The sequence below is a fragment of the Clinocottus analis genome, unplaced genomic scaffold, assembly GCF_023055335.1.
Source record: "Clinocottus analis isolate CAN_PGR_092001 unplaced genomic scaffold, fCliAna1.0.p SCAF_7, whole genome shotgun sequence".
NCBI classification, from domain to species: domain Eukaryota; kingdom Metazoa; phylum Chordata; class Actinopteri; order Perciformes; family Cottidae; genus Clinocottus; species Clinocottus analis.
The window spans coordinates 21,643,662-21,665,334 of record NW_027176229.1 but is presented as its reverse complement, the minus strand read 5'-3'; the positions used below and the strand labels follow the sequence as shown (position 1 = coordinate 21,665,334).

Here is a 21,673-nt window from a genome sequence, read left to right as displayed (position 1 = left end):
CGGCGTGCGCTCCTCGCGACCACCTGAAGTCGTGGGCTGACTGATAACAGGCGCGGAGGTTTGTTCTGACCCCCCGGACGCCCCGGGAGCACAACAACAACAACAACAACAGGCGAGTGCAAATGGGAGGGAGAGAGCTAAAAGGGTCGGCGTAAAGTGTTAACGACGACCGACGAGGCTCTTCCTGGTCGGATGAAGCTGAAGGCGGCGAGAAAGAGAGAGAGAGAGGATTGTGTAGCGACTGTGGAGGCGAGGAGGCGGCAGCGGTGAAAGACTACCTTGCGGCTCAGGTACAGTGTTTCCTACGTGTTTCTGATCCAAAGCAGAGAGTCAAACAATGGCTGCAGTGGGTGATTCCCAGCGGGCTGAAGGTGAAGTATAAAGGCAGCTTGGATAAAAAGCAAAAAAAAAAGATGAAGACGGCCCACACACTGAATGATCGATCCCCCCCCCCCACCTTAAGAAATGTTAAAGTAAAGCTGCCATGTTAGTTTTTACTTTAATGTGGATGTTTACCTGACGACAACTTTGAAGGCCGGATCGGCTGAGCGTTTTTTTTTGGAGCGCTTATATTTAATATTTAGTGTGTGGACTCATTTGCATGTCAAGGTTTTGACCATTTATTGAAATGCACTTTCATTTTGCACAAACACACACTCACACACACTCAGTGGCACTTGTTGTGAAGCCTTGTTGTTAAAAAGGTGCAATACAAATATATTTGCATTGCCTTAATTGCTTAACTGTACCATCGAGTGCGGAAAAAAATCTCTCTCCAGTCACTTTTTTGTCATTGTAACATTTTACACAAACACACTAGCTTTAAATGCCACTGTGATATTATATTTGTTATTACATTTCATGTGGTTTTGTCCATAAGATGTGCACGTCCCTGCGCTGTGATTGCTGCTCTCTCTTGATGCAGTTTCACGTGGCACTCTCGATGCTCTCGAGGCACCTCAAAGGTACTTTGCAGGTGTCGATAACCTGACGCGTGTCTGCGCTTTTGGTCCCTCTGGAAGCCGGGAAGCTCCCTCGTGTCGCTTTCACAAAAAGCACATGTAACACTCATGACAGTCGGGCCTCTATTAAAGATGACGCGCGCCGCTTATTGACATTCAGGTTACGCCACGCGGCCGTGTAGGTGCTTTTGTAATGGAGATTTAGTTACTTCAAAGTTCCTTTTCATGTGGAGTTCCTGGTATTTTTTTGTTCGTGCCCTATAGGCACTCGTCTTTTGGAAGTCCCTGCATGTGACCTCTGCTTCACCACGCTCCTCTGTACCTTGTAGGAACGCAGCTCCTGCTCCTCCGCCTCGCAGTCGGAGTCGCTTCGATAAGGGTCGTCAGACGTGGTCCAGGACAGGGCGCCGTCCTTCTTCCAGAAGTCACAGATGTGAACTTCTCTGGGAATCTAATGTAAGAAAAGAGCAGCGGCATTTTACAGACGGCAAGTCCTCTCGGTCTGATCTGTGAACGCCATCAAATACTTTAAGTCTTTCATGGCGTTCGAGTCTCATGCTGACATTTTTCATGTTCAATGTACAAAACATTTCCACGATTGACCCGCTTGTGATTGATTACACTGGAAGGTCAATAGTGGGATTTGGTGTCAACAGCCTTTTGCTACAAAATTGCCAATTTTATGTACTTTTTTTTTAAATTTTGCAAACCTTATTCCCGTGTTTTTAAACCTTTTTTAATGATAAATTTGATTACAACAGCGCCAACGACACATTTCTAAAAATAAGTCACATTTTCTTTAATAAAAAAAATCCCTCTGCACATCAACAACCCAAAAAGTTACACGATGTCACATTGTAGCATAATACAGCATACATAGTAGGTAATTATTGCACTACCTAATGGCCTGAAAGAGTATTTAATCACTTGGTCAGCCACTATATTGCAGACTCAGATGCTCAACAATGGAAAATAATATTTGCTGCTGCGTGTTCACCAGCAAGTCGCTGACCGTGTCCGCCTGCCATGTGATGCTGAATGGGTTTAGTTCAACGTGGGGGTGTATAGCATATATATATATATATATATATATATATATATATATATATATATATATATATATATATATATATATATATATATATATAGTCACTTCTCTTTAGAGTAAAAACTTTGAGACACAGAAAAACAATAATTTTCTTACTTCTTCCATGATCAAGATGCCACAGCGTACCAGACTGTCTATTGCATCCAGAGCGAAACTCTGGGACGACTGACAAGGCTGGAGAGAGAGAAAGAGAGAGAAAGAGAGTTAAACAGCACTACAACTGTCTACCTACTGTACTGTGTCAAATATGAGAAAAAAAGGTGCATCTGTCTCCTTGAAGTCAGTGAGCAACAAAGCTCTGCAGGTAATTTGTCCCACGTCGCTTTATGTTTTACTGATTAAATCATATTGTATATTTGCATGTTATTGTTTTGAGTCGTCATCTGTCAATGTTAATCATTCTCTGTGCCGCTTTGGCCACGTTAACGTCGGACCCGCCACGCTAACAAAGCGTGTTTGAGTTTGAGAGGCGGAGTGATTGGATGGAAACGGGGGTAAGAAGAAGCTCGAAGGTGAAGAAAGGTTGGACTGCCCCGTCACGTCTCCATGAAGTTCAGCGGGAGGCAGCTGACGGAGAGCACGAGGAGTGGAGCGAAACACGCCGCAGAGATCAAAAGGAGGAGAATGAAAGATGGCCGGCAGGAAGGTGAGACCGGCGCGATCATTTGGGGTTTTTTTTTTTTTTTTTGGAGAAGAATGTGGGAGAGAATAAAAAAAGCTCCGAGCAGAGGAGACGAGAGAGCTGCTGCCGAAATGAAAGCCGGGCAAACAGAGAAAGGAATAGTATTTCTGGCTCGGATTCGGAGCCCTTTAAGTCAGCAGCCTGATGGAGTACACACACAAACACACACACACACACACACACACACACACACACAAAATCTCTCTCTGCCTGAGATAGAGGCAGCAGAGCAGGATGAATGGCTGTTCAGCTCCATTAAACATCCATTGAATGAGGTACACTGCGTGTGTGTGTGTGTGCGTGTGTGTGCGTGTGTGTGTGTGAGATCTGAATTCCTACTCACGGGCATGAAGCCCGGAGGCAGGAGGTGGCAGAGCTGCAGGGCTCTCTCCGTCAGCTCGGACTGGCCGAGCATCACGTCGAACTCCATGTCGCCGCTGACCTGCTCTCCGTCCACGCCGTCGCTCCTCACCCTGCTGCTGACGCCGCCGCTGCGGACCACCTCGCACAGCATGGCCGACACCGCACACGCTAGGAAAACACACACACACAAACACACACAAACATTTGATTATTTGCTCTAATACAAAATACACATCGTCAGAAACAAGTTTTGATCTGTTTTCTGAGCAAAATACATCAAACAGTTTCTGTCTTGGGGGAGAAATATGAAGATGTGCCTTGCCCGAGGACAAACCGACATGGCCCAGAGGAGATGACCCCCCGGCTCACCACTGAGCCACAGTCGCCCCTTATATATAAGACGCGAAAGGATTTGTCGTGACATCACCCATTGGTTTGCATCTTGAAGCCTCGACTTTGGCATTTTTGTCCGTCGCCATTTTTTTTCTTCCGAGCCGAAGTGGAAGAGTCACGTAGAGACGCTGCGACTCTAAATGGACGGTCGTTTACTAAATTAACATCACGCTGTATTGAAGAAGACCTGGGACTCAAGGTAGAGAAGATAAACTCATGTTTCCAATGTTTACTGAGGGAATAAATCAAGAGAGAAGTCATTTCTCACAAACTTCTATACACTTTGAGCACGACTTTTTCCTTGTAGCAGTATTTCTACTTCTTGAAGTCACTATCTATCGCTGGATGAGCCAACACAATGGGGGATATAGCCTTGGGCTCGTCTGTGGGCGAAATTCCCCAGGAAAAACAGAAAAAAGGGTGCAGACTGTTCGCGTCCCTTTGGAAGTTGAGAACCCACACAAAAAAAAAACGCCACCAATTGCTGCTCACCAAATGGAAAACAAAATGTACATCTCCCACTACTGGATAGTACACAATACCATGACCTTGATACAGCATCCATGTATTAAACTACAGTACATCACAGAGGCTCTCTCGGCAGCACAAAGCCCACTGCCCACCAGCTTCACTTCCGATACGACCAAAACCAGACATGCAGCGATAATGAATCACGCAGGCCGAGTCGCTTCCTGTTCCACACCACATTATTTTTAACTCCAGCAACAATGCTTCAACGGGGCTGCAGGATCCACAACGCCCCCCCCCCCCCCACCTGCCCGCCCGCTAGCATGCTACACGTTGAAGTACAATGTATTTACCAGCCTCAAGGATGAGCAGATATAACACTCTAAGCTTCCCACGACCACATGATTACCATATATATATACTTTTTGTCTCATTATGCATCTTCCAACATGATCCTCTAAACAAGAACGCCCAACACCGGGCGATCCTTCATTACCCCAGATTATGTCCGATGCCAAATTGTTATGGAAAATAAGTATGGCATCGTCTCATATTCTGCTCACATCACAGGTGCGGCAACGCATCGATCATCTCCACCCTGACGCGACTGGATATCAGAGGACATTATCATATCTGAAGGAAACGGTTCAGCTAAAGAGCCGCGTTGCCTTTTTCCTTCATTTTAGTGGATAAAAAAAAAAAATCCGCTTTGCCTCTTTTTTAACATTCAGAATATAAAGTGTGTAAACTTTGAAAATGTCATGTTTCAAAACGGATATTCGATACCGACGTGTTGCCAACAGTCGGGAGCCTCGGCCAAGGCCTCCCACGAGAAAAATTAAAAATAAGGCGCCCGGCAGAACACAAGGTTAGCGAGATGATATTTAGGCTTAAATGTTATGGGGGGGGGAGTTTTTTTTGTGTCAGCTGTGCAACAAACACACACGCGTGTGTGTGCAAAGTCACTCACCGCCAACGGCTTCCAAGATAAAGGCGTGCGTGACGACCTGGGCCTGGAGGTGGAGGTGCATCGTGGCAGCGAGAGAAGGATGGGGCGCGATGAAAGGGTCCTTTCTGGAAGGTGGGAGACGGAGACAAAAAGTAAAGGAGACGCTTATCTTTTTCTTTGACAGGTGGGGATAAAAAAAACAAAACAAACCGAGACGACACCGCGGCTACGATGAGGTGAGGGAAGAGCAGCGCGAGGGAATAGCGGACCACCGCCTCCAAACTTCCCCCGAAACCAACGTCCTTGTTCCTGAAGAGCAGCTCCTCGGTGAGCCAGGACACATCGCGCGACAGGGCCGAGGCGCTCACACCCTGCGGGGGCGGGGATGCAACAAAAACAAAAAAAAAGGGGACGTGGGGATACTTTCGGTTCAAGAAGTGAGGCGCCATCTTGAGAAACTTGTGTGTATGACTCGGGGGGGGAAAAATCAATGTGTCACACTCATAAAACCAGCAGGAAAACCAATTCTGTTCATGAGCCCTCTTGGAGCAATGACGACTCTTTAGTGGTGCAGAAGGGAGGGATTTTTAAACTATGATAGCACCGATGATGCATGTACCTTGCGGTGTCTGTACAGCAGAAGACTTGACACCAGACTAGTGGCCATCACAGCTGTGCAGGAGGCTGCAGCTAGAAAGAGAGAGCACACAGACACACACAAACCAATTTGCATGCCATTAAAACAAAAAGCTCCTGAAGATTTGTTTACGACTCAGCAGGGGAACATAATGCAGGACCTACAGAAGATGAGGTGGAGGACGACGGAGACGGCGAGGTCTCCCTCCGGGTGACGAGGCGCCTCGTCGGGCTCGGACGCACAACGAGAAGAAGGCAGGAGCCACGACATCCGCCTCCGCCCAAACACACAGCCGGCGCTTGAGCGAGCGAGAAGAGTGAGACGGTGGAGAAGAACAATCACTTTTTTAAAGTTAGGGGCCTCAGCAGTCAGAGCTGTAACTGCTGATGGAAAAAAAAAAAAAACACACACACAAAAAACGTCGCGCTGACGCCGCTCGACATTGAAAGCGCTCGACTGGCGAAACGCGGGTTGTGTGTGTGTGTGTGTGTGTGTGTGTGTGTGTGTGTTTACATCGCGAAGAAGCTACAGGAAACAAAAATGAATTTGACATTGCGGTCAGCGCTGAAATCGATGCGCTCTTTGATATAAAAAAAAAGAAAAGAAAATGGGTCTACGAAGCAAAACGTGGTCATTTTTCGGCATTTCTTCCAGGCTGCAACACCTTCACCTCCTCAGCAAGGTAGTTATTACGCAACACTTTTGTTTGGCCGCACCGTAAGCAGACGCACTAGTCGGCCCCCTTTTTTGTTGTTGTTGTGTATTTCCGACACAATATCGGCGAGTGTTTTTCTGTACTGAAATCTGATAACACAGCCGGTAAGAAAAGACCCAGAGTTGGCGTCGTGCCGTCTGGATGTGTCGGCAGTAAATTGGATTTATTGTCGGGGGGAGTTGCGTAACAAAATCAAGTCGTAATCAAGTATTATTCGCTCATTTAATTATATTACGAGGGACATTTTATGTAATGCTCAATTTGCTTTCATGACAACATTTGCAGGGTGAAGGGAGGGAAGGAACGTCAGCTGCGTTTCCGGTAGATGCTAAACGGCCGTTATGACTTGACACCGTGTTTTCTGAGGAAATAAACAGAACACCTGAGTGTGAAGATCACACCTTACACACACTTCACTTCGAGGTGCATGAAAGCGGCAGCTACATCGATCGTAAATAAAAAAAAAAGGATTTTATGAGCCGGAGCGATACGAGTGTGTAATTTATGAGTCTCGGCGTGAGCGAGGGAGATGCGCAGCGGCGTGTCGAACACAGCGGCGTCATATCTGGCTTCATTAACACGGAAATCCTGCAGATGATGACAACGATCGTCTCGGGCATGAATGAAGTATTTTTACTCGCCGCGGTTGCTGTGTTTTTTTTTTTTTTTTTAAATGGGAACAAAAAAAAGATGGAGGCTTATGAAGGTAGACTTGTGTCTTTATTACGCCAGTAATGTTTTGTTTGTAAGTAAATTATCTGACTGCAAATCCCAAATCTTTGCTCTCAAAAAAATAATTTACACTCTTGAAAAAAAAAAAGCCCAGTTGAGCGATAGAATAGAAACCAATAGAAACTCTGCCTCAGTCAGCAGCGGATGCCCCGCACCCCACGTCCGAAACTCAACTTGTAACTTTTGGGATTGAGAGTGCAAGTTTTCTTTTAGAGTATTTTTTTTTTTAGAGAGCGTAATTTTTTTTTTTCAAGAGTGTTTTTTTTTTAAAAGAGGTTTTTTTTTAGAGTTTTTTTTTTTTAGTGCTTTTTTTTAAAGAGCTTTTTTTGAGAGCTTTTTACTTAAAGAGCTTTTTTTAAGAGCTTTTTTTTAAAGAGCTTTTTTTGAGAGCTTTTTTTTAAAGAGCTTTTTTTGAGAGCTTTTTTTTAAAGAGCTTTTTTTAGTGCTTTTTTTTTAAAGAGCTTTTTTTGAGAGCTTTTTTTTTTAAGAGCGCTTTTTTTTTGAAGAGATTTTTTTTTTTTAGCAATTTTTGGGATTTACAGTCAGATAATTTACTCCCAAACAAGAAATTTGCTCGCGTAATAAAGACACAACTCTACTTTCACAGACGCTTCAGCAGACACGGCAGTGTTGAGCACCGGCGCGTCTTAACGCCGTGGACGTAAGCAAGACGACTGACACAAAGCGCCGATAACGATCCAATCCGACCATCAGTCTCCGTCCCTCCTCACACAGAAAGGGGGGGGAGCCAAGCCCAGATTGAGCGAGGATGTTATTTTCTTTCCGTTATCTCTCTTTTTCTCTCCCTCCCGCTGGCAGACTGTGTAATGTCGATGGTAATTGGACCAAGTCTAAGAGGATAAAAATAAAAAAAAAACCCTCATCAGAGCTCGCGTCGCGTCTGCTGCCAGATTCGAGGTTTATCTTCAAAGTTTGAGAGAACTTTTCGATTTCACAGATGTTAGATAAAACTCCAAATCCGTGTTCCATTGTGGTTTGTCCACACCGAGTGTAAACACTCACTCGTGCACGTAGGTGTGTGTGTGTGTGTGTGTGTGTGTGTGTGTGTACACGTGGGTGGGGGTTGAATACCGGTTGTCGAGGATAACAGGCAGCAACAGGTCCTGCAGGGGGAGCCACTCATCTGCTCTGCACCTCCCTGACTCGCACATCTCCTACACACACAAACATAATGACTAAATCATGCAATATTGGAGCCGCGGCGGAAACTAAATCGAGCAATATTAACCCGAGTTTACATTAAAACATTTAATCCCAACTATCCTGCTGCAGCCCACGTCCTCAGCCGGCAGTTTATTGGGCACACCTACGCAACAGTCCTGCAATAAAAGCTACCCTGAACGTTGTAATGCTCAGTTTTGTTTATTTTGTTAACAGAGAGGAAGCTTGTGGTTTCCTCTGGAACCACACTGCATTACACTGTGAGATGTAACTACGCTCCACAGCCAGAAGCAAACCTGTTTCTGTGGAGACAAATCTGCTCTCGACCACAAAATGTCCCTTTTATCAGAAGAAAATAGATGTTTATTGTTTTTTTTGTAAAGAAAACAACGTCAACATGCATCTGTGGAAGCAAAGGTGATGTTTCTGTCCAACCTCCACAAGATGTTGATTTCAAGGGCAAGAAAAATATATATTTTTTTGTGTTGCTACTGAAGATCCTTAACCTTTTGGAAACCGTGCAAAAATCATAAAATATGTAATTCTTCGATTTTCTGAATGAAATGAGAGATTTTTTTTGACTGAAACTGCTTCCTAATAGGCCAAGACTTTGTTTTATTGTGATGTATGTTGCAGATTCTGATTCTTTAGGTCCTAATCTTTCCATAAAGGTGTCTTATTGACCGCTCCAGGACGCAGTTTTGCGAGAATCTGGCTCACATCATGCTGGATGTTCAGAGTTACGATCAAAATATCTGAGTGTGCACCTTCAGAGAAAAGGGCTGAGCGAAGTGGACCCTCACGCTTCCCTCCGGCGTCGTCCAGAGCAGAGACCACAACCACCAAAACACAGAGCTCAAGCCGACCTGTGAGGGAGAACACACACACACACACACACACACACACACACACACACACACACACACACACACACACACACACACACACACACACACAGAGAGTTAAGGCTAGTATCGTAATAAGGCCTTGCCTTTAGGAGGGCCATTAGAGCAGCGATAACACTAATGAGCAGGATCTACGATGAGCACTGAGATAAATAGCCGGCCTGAGCGCGTCGGTACTGGGACTGTGTGTTCAGAGCCGGGCGGCGCGTCACCGGGTGACAGAACAAAATGATGAGGCGAGCACCTTATTATGGCAATTAATGGAGAGCGACGCCCACTCTCCGGTATCCTCTCAAAGTGCAGATAACAAAAGGGCAAGACTAATGGAGACTAATAACAATCAATCTGCTTTAAAAAAAGAAAAAAGAATGAAATGCGAGTGCCGGCCAGTGAGAAATTAGCAAAGTTGTGAAACAAAAACTTTTAAAATGGCCGTTTGTTGTTTTTTTTCACGCTCCGGTGCATCGTCTCCATTATGCCAAATAAACAATTCAATAAAATATGTTAATATTAATGGATTTTGTAACGCCGATTATTATTCTTTGTTCCATTAAGTTTCCCGTGATGAGTACGAGGTACGATGCTGCCGATGATTCACTGAAATTGTTTACATTTACCTAATTAAAAGAACCCGGACTGGATCACTTTGACACTTTGCAACGTGCAGATTTTTTCCGGCGAGTTCTGGAGTTATGAGGACGTTCTTCTCTGTGACTTCTGAGCAGATGCATTAAGGGTTTGTTAGAGATGCACATCAAAGAATACTTGATATCCTCGGGAGGTCTCAGTGACATTGAATCTATAAATATGTGCATCTCATCTGAGGGGGGATGAGATTTGACCGAGATGTGACTGAGCGAGTGTGCGTTAGTTTGTGTGTCGCGGCCTGGGCTGCAGCTCCAACGTGATAATAAATCGGGGCCAAAGTATACACCGACTTCCTGTGGCTTTTAGCAGCATTCTTCGGATCGAGTCTTTTTTTTCTGGGGTGAAAACCAGTTCCCTTATTTTGTCCAGAGGACTTCACGGACGGTTCGAACTGCTCAGGAGGAAACATTTTCCATGTGTATGGTTGCTTCTCATGGCTAACGCTACTTAATTAAGACACATATCGTGTATTTTGTACAACCTCTACACACTACAAGGCCCAGAGAAGGTGAACACATCATTGCATCCGTTTAAAAAAACATTGTGTATATTTACACGTGCTGCAAATGCACATATTTCTTTGAAATGCATCTCGAAAAGTAAGTCAGTTCGTGGCACTTCCACCACCCCCACCTCTGCGTCGGTCTCGGGCACACGGTCGTAGGAGATGCCCACCGGCACCAGACGGACATCGGGGACAGATCCCTCTTTGATGAGCTGCGTGACGCGAGCCAGCCACCGGCCGCCGCCGCCAGACGCCGCCGACACACCGACGCTCAGCGCCTGACCCTCATGGAGCAGCTCACGTACCAGCTGAGGGGGGGGAGAGTGGCAGAGAGACAGAGACTAGGGTTGCAATTAATATTTTAGATACACAGAAGCAATGTGGGGAACCGGACCTTTTTTTTTAAAGAGGTTTTTTTTTAAAGATTTTTTTTTTTTGAGAGTTTTTTTTTTGGACCGTTTTTATTTTAGAGCGTTTTTTTTTTGAGAGCGCTTTTTTGGAGAGCGCTTTTTTTAGAGCGCTTTTTTTAGAGCGCTTTTTTTGTGAGAGAGCTTTTTTTTGGAGCGTTTTTATTTTGGAGCGTTTTTATTTAAGAGCGTTTTTTTCCAGAGCCTTTTTTTTGTGTGCGTTTTTAAAAAAAAAAAAAAAAAATTAAGAGTGTTTTTCCTTTTTTTTAGCAATTTTTTCGGAGAGCAAGATTTTTTGATTTGAGAGCAATTGAGAGCAATTCCTGATAAGGAATTAAAAAAGGAGGCAAGAAATCAAAGTGTGGAGGGCAGAGAAGTCAAACTGCAGGAAAGTGACAGGAGGAAGAGCAAAGATACTTCCTCCTCTCCCCAAGTACTGTTTTCACCTCACAAACAAGAGAAAATTCAATTACCATTGAGCAGCAGCCTACACTCAATAAACAATAACGGTCTATTAACATTGAAACACAAGCAATAAACACGCCTGCCTGCCATCACACGCACTGCCGAGTAGTCGCTTCATTACTTAAACAACCCTGTTTATGTTACACCGTCGCTGGAGTCTGGTAGATGGATGCCGGGCCCGGGTTGTGTTATTGAGCTGTTATGGCACATTATTGATCTTCATAACGTCAGTAACTTCTCCAAATGAAACGCGTCTTCATACAGCGCACAAAAAGAGCTCCCGCGCCCGATACAGGCGGAAAGATATTGCCGATGAGCAGGTGTTCAACGTTGATAAAAACACGTTACAAATAAAAAAAAGGAAGGCGGCAGTAAAAGAGTACAAAGAAGAAACAAGAGGAATAGTGTGATGCAGTCAGACGAAGAGAGGGGTGAGAGCAGGGAGCTATTAATACAGAGCACATTCGTCTTTGAAACAAGGCCAAAAAAAAAAAAAAAAACACAAATTACCTTCCCGTAAAAATAGAAACAACCCGCTCAGACCTGCCAAGCTCACACAATCAAGCGAACCCACCATTCTCCCCGTTTCTCCGCCCTCCTCCTCATTGCTTTGTCACTCCGGGCCGACTCCAAAGCTACAATCTCGAAAAGCAAAAGCCTTCGAGCCCCCCTTTGGTCATTTTGAGAATGAATAGAGAGTGGGGACGGGGAAAAGAGAGCGAAAGGACAGGTTGTGCCCTGAGTGAGGAGCTGACGGTGATAACACTTCAGCGTGAAGTGAAATGAAAAGTGTGTACGCGAGTGAGTATAAATTGGACCGAATGCACAAGCGCTAAACACCCAAATTACAAGGTACCTTTTGCTTACCCTGCAATTTTATATAATTACCTGCTATAAGGGGTTCGTTTCCCTTTTTTCCTCTTTTTTTTTTTCGCAGCAAAATGCATTAGCGACGCGTTTTTCTGATTGGTGACCCCGGGCGCTTCGTTTATTGTAAACAGAATATTTATAGGGGATAACACGCGCGGCTGATAAGAGCCGGCTCTCCGATTGACAGGCTGGGGGAAAAGGATGTGCCGAGAGGATGCGTTGTTTACCGCCGGTGACGCTCGGAGAGAAAAGGGAACACGAAACAGGAAATTAGCTTTTGACTGTCGACGCGGACGCTTTGGGGTTGACGGTTGTTAAAAGCGGCCGCTACCGTGCACCTGAGTTTGAAGCCGAAAGTCCGTCTCTGGGTAGTTGTCGGTAGGAAAGGAGTCGTCGTCGCGAACCAACGAGCTCCAATCAAAGCTAACAGCTAAATTAGCTTCGCGCAGCTTCTCCGAGCTCGTCTTCCATTGACAGCGTTACATAAAAAATACATATTTTTAGCTCAGCTACTGCCGGTCAGTCCATCACTTTGGATTGTTCTGCAATTTTAGATGTAAAACACACATCTATCATATGCAAATGACTTAAAAAAAAAAGTGAATTTAAGAAATTATGTAAAATCGAGAAAATGACCCCCGACTCCAGAGGGTGGTTAACTTTCTTAGCGACTGTTGGATGGATTGCCGTGACATTTGGTACATGTATTAATGGTCCCCAGAAGACAAATCCTACTGTACATTACTAACTTTTTCATCCCGTGAGGGTGACCTTTGTGGTTTAGGAGAACACACATCAACTATTTGATGGATTACCACAAGAATTTTAGAACCGACATTCATGCACTTTAGCTTTTAAGTTGTCGGAAATCTTTGTTTCACACACCTCAAAAGGTTTTTTGTAAGACATTTCAACACATTTCACGCCGCTAGCCTGTAGACTTTGTCATGGTAAAACTATAAACGGTCCGGACCTCAGTCACACGCAAACTTTCAGTTCTCGGGTCTTCAATGCTGACTCCGTTTGTAATTAAACCCTCAAAGAACTACAATCCTTCCCCATGTCCTAACATGGAAAACTTACGGAGGTCATGACGGGCGCGTACAGACCGTCCGTCTCGGCGTCCTGCTCGGTCGGTGCAGAAGGCGGCAGGAGGATCACTCCAACTTTCTGCAGGACCGATCTACAGGATCAAACGCTAGATTCATCCAAGAAGCTCGGAGCGACGATGCAATAAGATCAATTCAGCGTCAGTGTGTCTGGATAAAAAGGTGCTCATGCATTATTTATACTATTTCCTGTGTGTGTATGTGTGTGTGTGTGTGTACCTTATGAAGAAGCTGGTGATGTGCAGAGGACAAACACTGTACGGGACTCTCAGGTTGTGACAGAAGAGCACGAGAGGGATGAGCGCGCTGTCTGCGGCGCTCTGACGCACATGCACATACAGCAGCGGAGATCCCTGCGTTACAGAAGGGAAGCAGCTTTAGTCTGTCAGGAAAACTCGACAACCTGGTGGTAAAATCATCAATCAGGACATTTTATTCATCGCAAGGAAGGAGCCGAGTCAGAAGTACAACGTGATAGACACATTGCGTTTCCAAAACTACCTTCTTATAGCTTATGGTTATCAATACACCGAGGCCACCATGACGTCTTCATGGCTTCATCCCACCATTACGTCTTTAGATCGGCCGCGGCGTGATGTGATAACAAAGGAATTGCACGTTCTTTCAGACAGAAACCTACAGATTCCCCTGTCTCATCGCTATCAGGGGACATGTCACGCTTGTGTGCAAGATTAAATAAAGGCAGTAAGATGTGAAGTCTGAATATAACAGTGAAACAGTAACCGATTAAGCGTGAGTAAGTTTTTCTTGCGACACGTGAACGAGGTTCTTCACGTCAACATTCATTAATGTTGACAATGGCGGCGGCGCGTTGAGTTCGGAGAGTGTTACTGGAGGGACTCTTATTCAATATTATAATAAAGCTCCACAGGCTTTTCAGATTGTATCGGGAGAACGGAAGAAAAATACACTGATAATTAAAAAAAAAAATCGGCAACGTAGTAGTTAAGAAGGGAGATTACGGGAGAATGTTTAAAGGACTGAAAAAAAGCTGTAGAGGTCGACAGCATACGGAGAGAGTTTGGTTCAAGGTCAGCAGCAGCTCTATTAATCTGAACAGTATGTGGCCCTTTATCTTTTTGAGCAGCAGCAGCATTTTCTTCTTTTTTTTTTCTTCCTCCAAATACAAAATGTGGAAAATAAAACGAGAGACCGCTATCGAAAACTCAATTATATGTCGAGTGAAGTCAAGGCAGGGAGATAAAAACATGATTGCACTTTAGTGGATATGATTGTTTCCCTGGAAAAAAAAAGAAGTAATAAGTTACGCAATAAAACAGAAATATGCATTCAATATATTACTTATTTTATAGCCAGGGTAAAAAAATAAATATATTGAAATGATTTGTTTGTTTTTGTCGATGTCGGAAAATCTCAAAAGACTCAAAAAAATCTAATTAAAAACAAAATCTATAAACCAGTTTCATGAAGTCATGTGGAGTCACGTGTTGTACTAAATAATTAAAAAGGTAAAATAATATAGACAATCGGATCACACATTTGAGGGGAAACTTGTGAAAATGGGCTTAGTTCTGGATTTAAATCAGTTTCTCAAACTGTGGGGCGCGACCCTCTAGTGGGGCGCGGAGGTATTACAGGTGGTTTGTTTTTTTTATAAATCCTTTATTAATCCCACAGTGGGGGGATTAATCTCTGCATTTTACCATCCTTAGTAATTATGGAGAGGAGATTAAGGACACTTCAACATGAAACTATGGGGAGAAAACAGGGATCCAACCGGCTTCCTTGGTCATCTTTTAGCCAAATATGAGTTATTTTTTTGCACATATACAACTTTATTTGCATTGTGATTGCACATGTTATTAGTTTTTGTCTGATGGAGCGATCTGGTTTACTTGAAAGGGATTTCTTCAATCTATTAAATAAAAAAGCACTGATGGAGGAGTCTCAAGAAGTTGTCGGAGCGGTCCGAACAATTTGCTTCCTCCAAAGTTTGAGAACCACTTAGTTAAAGGTTCAATTTGGACACATTAGAAAACACACAATCCTGAATAGATGGGAGACGATCCGCCGGGTGCAGGAAACCCCCGGACACGCGCCGACAACCAGCAGCAACACAACAACGTCCCGGGCGGCTTTGCCTTCGTTTATGTAAATCGACTGCGTTCAAACTAAAGCTCACAGTTCACCGGAGTCATTCATGCCCGTCTTGAACCTCGGCAACAGCAGCCTGACAAGACTTATTTACTAACATTTATTTAGTCAACCATGTAATTACAGTTGTGTAGTCTTCTGTAAAAAAAAGGACAATAATTGAGTATAACAAGAGAGAGAAACTAGAAAGTTTTAGCTATCTCGTTTTTTTTACAGACTTTCAAAAGTAGTTTTCTTCACTGAAAAATACCCTTATATTTTGCCATTACCTTGAATGTGTGCACACACACAAGGGTGTGGGTGTTCACCATCTCATTAGATGGCTGAGCACATCCTCGGTGTGGTCGTGTGCATGTGGAGCCTCACGCTCGCATAAAATGTCTAAATAAAAATGATGCTTTCCACATTTTTTTTTTGTGCATGAGCCTTCGACACCCTTTGGGGGGGAGCAGCGGTTCACGGTAGCACATTTAAATCATCTTTGAATTCCAATAAGTTTGTGTCAATTTCATCTGCATATGTGTGCGTGCGTGCTTGTGGATACTTGCACCTCTTCTGAGGCTCTGTGCAAAGGCGGCAGATGGTTGAGGTTGACTTGAACGCTGCCAAACACGGAGGAAAACATCTTCAGCATCACCCAGCTCAGGAATCTAGCCAGGGGAGGAGGAGGGTTGACAGGAGGAGGCATGTGAAGAAAGAGAAGAGGAAGGGGGAGAAAAAAATGTTATTAATGACAGGAGATAATGACAGCAGGGAGGGGGGGGGACAGGACGATGTCCACAGGGGAATAAGAGATGGATAATGGTGGGAATAAGATATAGCCGAAAGGGGCTTTTGCTATTGGGCGAGGATGGAGTCGAGTGTGAGAACATGTAAACAAGACAGATGGGAGTGTGACAACGTGGGGAGAAGAGGGATAAGGTCGAGGGATAGAAACTGATGACATAAGGAAGACGCGAAATGGGAAGCGATAAAGAGGTGTGTGTGTGCGAGTGTGTGACAGCTGTAGATAGAGGCAGAGGCTGACAACGAGGAAGACGGAGAAAGGAGGAAGGGAGGAGGAGACACACAATACAGGGAAGATTTTGAAGAGAGATTCCTTCAAGACTAAAAAAAAAAAGTTAATTTTAAGACTTTCCACAACATTTCTCTAGCGAGTTTAAAAAAACTAACGGTTAGTGTTTTTGCGGCAGCGGGCACGTGAGACCCGGCGAGCGTCGCGACGATTTGAATTTTAAAATCGCGACACGCGCCTGTTTTATAGCAGCTGCGATCAAAGCGGGTTGCGTGTCCTCCGCTGCCCGTGGACAAGTTTACGCCGACTGCGCGCCTGATGGATCACGCACCGGGGGGTACTGAGGAAACATTTGCCTGCTGACAAACATCCTACGAGGTGTGTGTGTCTGTGTGTGTGTCTGTCTTCCTGGTGCTTTAGAAAGTATTCTCCTTTCATTTTCTCTCTGTTCTGTTGCAGAGGAGGCAAAAGAAAGGAGTCATTTTTTGGGAGCAACCCGGGCTCCCAGATCTAAAAAGTCCTGTTTTTTTTTTTTTTTTAGCGCAATGAATTGTTCCTCAATTCGCTAAAGCTCCGATTCCCCGCTCTGATGGTCTTCTTCTCCACAGCGACGGCGGCGTTTGCCTTTGGGTACGAGACTTTTTTTTAGGGGATAAGGCTGGCAGTACTCTGCACTTCTGTTATCGTCAACAAATCCTCTCTCTCTCTCAAAACTTCTCGCCGGTCTGTCGCTCTCAGTCCATTTGTTCTCACGAAGAATATGAACTTCCCTGAAACAGCTAGGCGCTGTAGTTCTGTTTAAACACACATTACTCTTCCCGGTCGTGGCAGAAGGGATGGTGCACGAGCCAATGTTCATTATAACGAGGGGAGAAAAAAACAAACATGTCAGCCGGTGCAACAATGTGGCCCATTGATGCGATTTCATTTCTCTTGGACGACAAACAGAAGGCTTAAGATGAACCACGCTTTGTGTGTGTCTCCACGGAAAATACTTCATCAGATCGAGTCAGTGTGGGTTTTTGGTCTTTTCATGCTGTTTGTAGAGAGAAAAATGGACACAGAGTATATGACCAGTTTTATCTTTTACTGCAAGTAGTGGAACAGGATTTAAGGGAAACTAGAATGACCGCCTCGTGGGTTGTGAACCGAACGCCGTCACTCCAACGTGTCATCACTCCCATTACACACTTGTGTGAAATTGTCTTAATTAGCATATGAATCTTTAAGTTTTGGACAAGAACGTGTCAAATACTCATCAGTTCATCCTCAAGCCCGAAGGCTACAAGTCAATTTCACCGGATGGCCGACACTTAGCGCCTCGCCGCGTGGTGTTTGTTTCACGCCGATCCGTTCCATTTAACAATAATTAAAATGCTGATCTCCAGATCCCTGGAAGATTACTCCGGACAGCACTTGAGCGACACTTATAATGGAAACTGGCCATGTATTTTCTATTTTTGGTGCTCTTGTCGCTCCTAGCGTAAACATAGCATTAGTGCGTTTATGTTTCACGCTTGGTTGTCTGTTTTTTTTTTTAAATGGCGCTTTGTATTTTCACAATCCCACCGATGACAGAAGAATATATTTAATTGGATTAATTCTCGTCACTTCTCAGTGAAAAGGTTGCTTAGTGCGGCTTTGAATCAATATGGACATTGTATTCATTTTTTAATCAATAAACAAAACAGCAACCTTTGAACCTCGCCCCTTTGCCCCCCCCCCCACACACACACACACACACACACACACACACACACACAAACAAACAAACAAACCAACCGCAAGAAGCCAGGGGAGATGCAGGTGTTAATGAGCGAAAGGAGTGGCGAGAGGTGGCTGAGCTGCCCTCGGCCGTCTCCCCCCTCGGGCGCCGCTGTGAGCGCCTCCTTCACCCTGAAACACATGGTCACAGGACAGCGGGGTGAACGCCGTCACAAAGCCCCTTCTGTGCCGCTTGCAGACAAACACCCGCCTTCCAGTGAGAGAAAAACAATAACATCCCCCGGGTAAAGAGGTCAGGTTACATAAAGGTTAAACTCAATCACACCCGAGGAGAGAAAACAACAGATACGACGAACAAGAGGCACATTGATGGGAGACGGGGAAAGTGTTTATTCTCCCCGCCCGGACCCCAAGATGGCGTCCTTTTTCTGTATCTTTTGTTTGTGTCTCTTATCACCTCTCCCGCTCTCTCGAATTGCAGGGCCCCGTTTAATTTTCGATATCTTTGCCTATCATTTATTTACTGTCTTCAGGTATCTCTCCTCCTCAGGTACCTGTTGCTCTGACTGACTCTCTCCAGTCTGTTGCCAGCAGGGCTGGCGTGAACCTTGCACCCGCTCACAAACAGCGCGCTGCACACCCTCCGCACCAGCCAACCGCGATACCTGCGAGACAAAAAACACACACAGAGGCAGAACCTGTGCACGGTGCACACTGCGGGGTGTTCGTTGGCCTTGCGAACGACGTCATCGATACCTGGTGTGCGTCTCGTTGACGCTCAGCAGGTTTTGAAAGCCGAGGGAAGTTTGTCCGAGCTTCTTGCGCTAAACCACGACAGAAGAGCACACACACACACACAAATATTTATACAAAATAAAGGCACATGCAGCTAAACGTGGGCATATATTGAGAGAGAGCACCACCCATAGAGGGAAACAATTCATCGCTCGCAGCTCACCAAACAGCTGCAGTGCGGTGGGATGCTGCTATAATATAACGACAGGGTGAAGAACCCAGGGCTAAGTTTGTGTAAGGTGGAAGGTCAATAAGACGTAGAGCATTGTGTCTCTTAGGCTCACTGTATTTATTCGCTAAAGCATTTGGAAGGTATAAAAACCTGTGTTTCAGTAAAATGTGGATACGTCACACAGCTATGCAGCATTTCGTTGGCTTTCGTTTCGCTAACTACGGTAGCTTGCTAACACATAGCTACTGTTAGCGAGCTAACGTGCCATTTAAATAGACATATTATGTGCAGGGTATTAAATCATTTTAGTTATCAAAAGGCTGCGCTGGTTGACACGAGGTGCCGAAATCAGATTTTTATCTTTTTTAGCTAGCTGCTTGTGCTTCGATAGCGCTTCAACCCTTTTCAGAGTCTCCATAAAAGTGTCTTTGAACTCCCTGAAGCTGAGACCGTCACGATTGAATTTGTCGAGGCGGTAGGTAATCTTATAGTCAACCTTTCCCCTCTGCGCGGCACACTCACCAGACTCTCCGGGGTGCACTGGTGGCAGCACTGGCCGACAAGCGGCCTGAACTTGCCCAGACAGGAAGGCACCGTCTTCAGCCTTTTCTTGATCTTGAATTCCCATGACAACTGAGCGGGAAGGAATCAAATGCAAAAAAAAAAAAAATGAACACCACAAACAAAATAGTTGCAACAACAGGTTGTCTCTAATATTTTGTCCACTTCATTTTATCCTAGTGAGGGTTCGGCTAAATAATAGAAACACGTCTGAATAAACTGCTCTCTCGCTAAAAAAACAACACTTTTTTATGAGGCTATATTTCAGACTGAATTAGTTATTGCTAGTTTGGTGGAGATGGTAGAACATGTGGACTCTTAACATGCACTTAAGCAGCTATAATCTCTTTTCTGCAGTTCTGCACAGCCCTAAAAAAATAAGGAAAAAATGTCACCTGGAACATCCGACTACTGATCTGCTGCATTTGTACACAGATTTATAGATTGGACAGTATAACAGTGCAGGTACACATGTTCAATACCCCCGGTCACCTGCTCTCTCATGTGCATGCCTGTACTAGAAATAGTATATATATAGGCAGTTGAAATGCTTCGATTCTCTGCTCTTGATTTCATAAGTAGTTTGTTGTGATCTCTGTGATTGGGTTACTCTGAATCCATGGGAGCGTGGTACATTCAAGCAATCAGTGCACATTAAGGTACAGCTCGTGCACTCGAGCACATGCCAGACGGCGTACTAATCAGACTTCGGGTCTCATGTAGCATGCCGACTGCCGGTCGGTCGGACACATATTTCTGCGTCGTGCAAAAGTTTACCCATTAATCATCACGCGTGTGCGTGTGTTGGCCGTTACTGTGCTCGAACCGTTAGGCGCGAGTTCAGGATTCAGACTGATTACCCCGTTTAGACCAAACGAGCTAATGAATCTCCGGGAATCAATAACACTTTCTTCCCGGTTGAATGATGATGATGGATACCGGAAAACGGAGCAGCTGACTGAATTAGTGGCTCGGCGAGGAACGGTCGATTTTTTTTAAAAGACAAAACATTACCGCTATAACGAACGCTTGGATGGAACCATCAATGATTTTAAATCACCGTACGAGTGTAAAGAGAAGAAACGTCCTTGAGGATCCGATGATGGAGGCGGTCGTCTGTTGGGTGGAATCCCACTCCTGCATGTGTGTGAATGGGATATTTCGACATTTTGAGTAACACGTTTATTGAGTTTGTGGACCAGAAATAGTTGTAAGACTCCGGGAAGCCGTGATGCAACACTGTGGCCGGTCAAGAGATGATTACAGCACACTATTAGCAACTACGTTACAATGTAATGCACGCAGTAATGTAAATAATCGGCACGTAACGTTAATAACATTTTATGCATAAAAAAAGTTTAGAAATTGTAATAAATTTCGTGTACCATTTGTCCTACGAAAGCATAGGAGCTCTTATTTTACATGTCACAGGTAGAGTCCTAATTAAAAGCAACTGGACCTTGTCTGTTGGGTCGAGACCTCATAGATTTCCTACATTATGTGCTGATTATTGCCAGAGATTTTATAGAAGAAGTGTTAAAGTTAGTTATATATAAGAGTTTGGCATTCAGGCCGTCGCACAAAATTGTATTTAGACTGCGCGGGAGTAAAAAAGACGCTGTATAGGACTCTGGTAGCAACCTGTCAATCAAATGGTAGCCCCGCCTTAACATGCTTTAAGGTCTACTTTTACTATTTTTTGGGACCATAATTTAGTAAATAAACATCATGCTGTATTGAAGAAGAATTTAAACTAGAGATTGAGACAAACTGATGTTTACAATGAGGTAATAAATCAAGAGGAGACTTCTATACAACCGGAGGAGTCGCCCCCTGGCCTCCAGTAGAGGGAGTGCAGGTTTAAGACACTTCTGCATTGGCCTCACTTCTCAGATATTGAAGTAAATTGCTGGATTGTTACATTATGAGCGTCTAATTTATTTAAATTACTACATTATGCAGATTTATTACGATACAAGTTGCTAAAATGTGCCTTTTGAACTCTGGTCAGAAACGGCGAACCTGTTTTTATGCTGTGTAGCCTGCAAACAAATAAAACTAAAATATCGGCACTCTGCTTGGACGAGGACAATCCACTGATAAATCACATCCTGCGATTTGAGAAAAAAAAACATCAAAGGGAGTGAAGCGCATGTGGCCGCACATGTT

At 44.5% G+C, this 21,673-nt stretch overlaps 2 protein-coding genes across 3 annotated transcripts in view; both read right to left on the bottom strand.

Moving 5' to 3' along the window:
• adra2b (adrenoceptor alpha 2B) overlaps nt 1–21,673 on the bottom strand; it is a 149,143-nt gene that overhangs the window by 39,960 nt on the left and 87,510 nt on the right. The window lies entirely within an intron of this gene.
• gpat2 (glycerol-3-phosphate acyltransferase 2, mitochondrial) overlaps nt 1–21,673 on the bottom strand; it is a 98,844-nt gene that overhangs the window by 5,253 nt on the left and 71,918 nt on the right. For both annotated transcript variants that reach the window (XM_068604711.1, XM_068604709.1), the window contains exons 4-20: nt 19,466–19,576; nt 18,733–18,800; nt 18,531–18,641; nt 18,034–18,147; nt 15,787–15,886; nt 13,320–13,453; nt 13,075–13,174; nt 10,378–10,557; nt 8,959–9,057; nt 8,102–8,184; nt 5,727–5,860; nt 5,545–5,615; nt 5,136–5,296; nt 4,947–5,050; nt 3,096–3,283; nt 2,167–2,244; nt 1,285–1,413 (exon numbers count right to left, since the gene is read on the bottom strand). In XM_068604711.1, the coding sequence (XP_068460812.1) occupies nt 1,285–1,413; nt 2,167–2,244; nt 3,096–3,283; nt 4,947–5,050; nt 5,136–5,296; nt 5,545–5,615; nt 5,727–5,860; nt 8,102–8,184; nt 8,959–9,057; nt 10,378–10,557; nt 13,075–13,174; nt 13,320–13,453; nt 15,787–15,886; nt 18,034–18,147; nt 18,531–18,641; nt 18,733–18,800; nt 19,466–19,576 (1,965 nt within the window). The remainder of the gene's footprint in view (nt 1–1,284; nt 1,414–2,166; nt 2,245–3,095; nt 3,284–4,946; nt 5,051–5,135; nt 5,297–5,544; nt 5,616–5,726; nt 5,861–8,101; nt 8,185–8,958; nt 9,058–10,377; nt 10,558–13,074; nt 13,175–13,319; nt 13,454–15,786; nt 15,887–18,033; nt 18,148–18,530; nt 18,642–18,732; nt 18,801–19,465; nt 19,577–21,673) is intronic.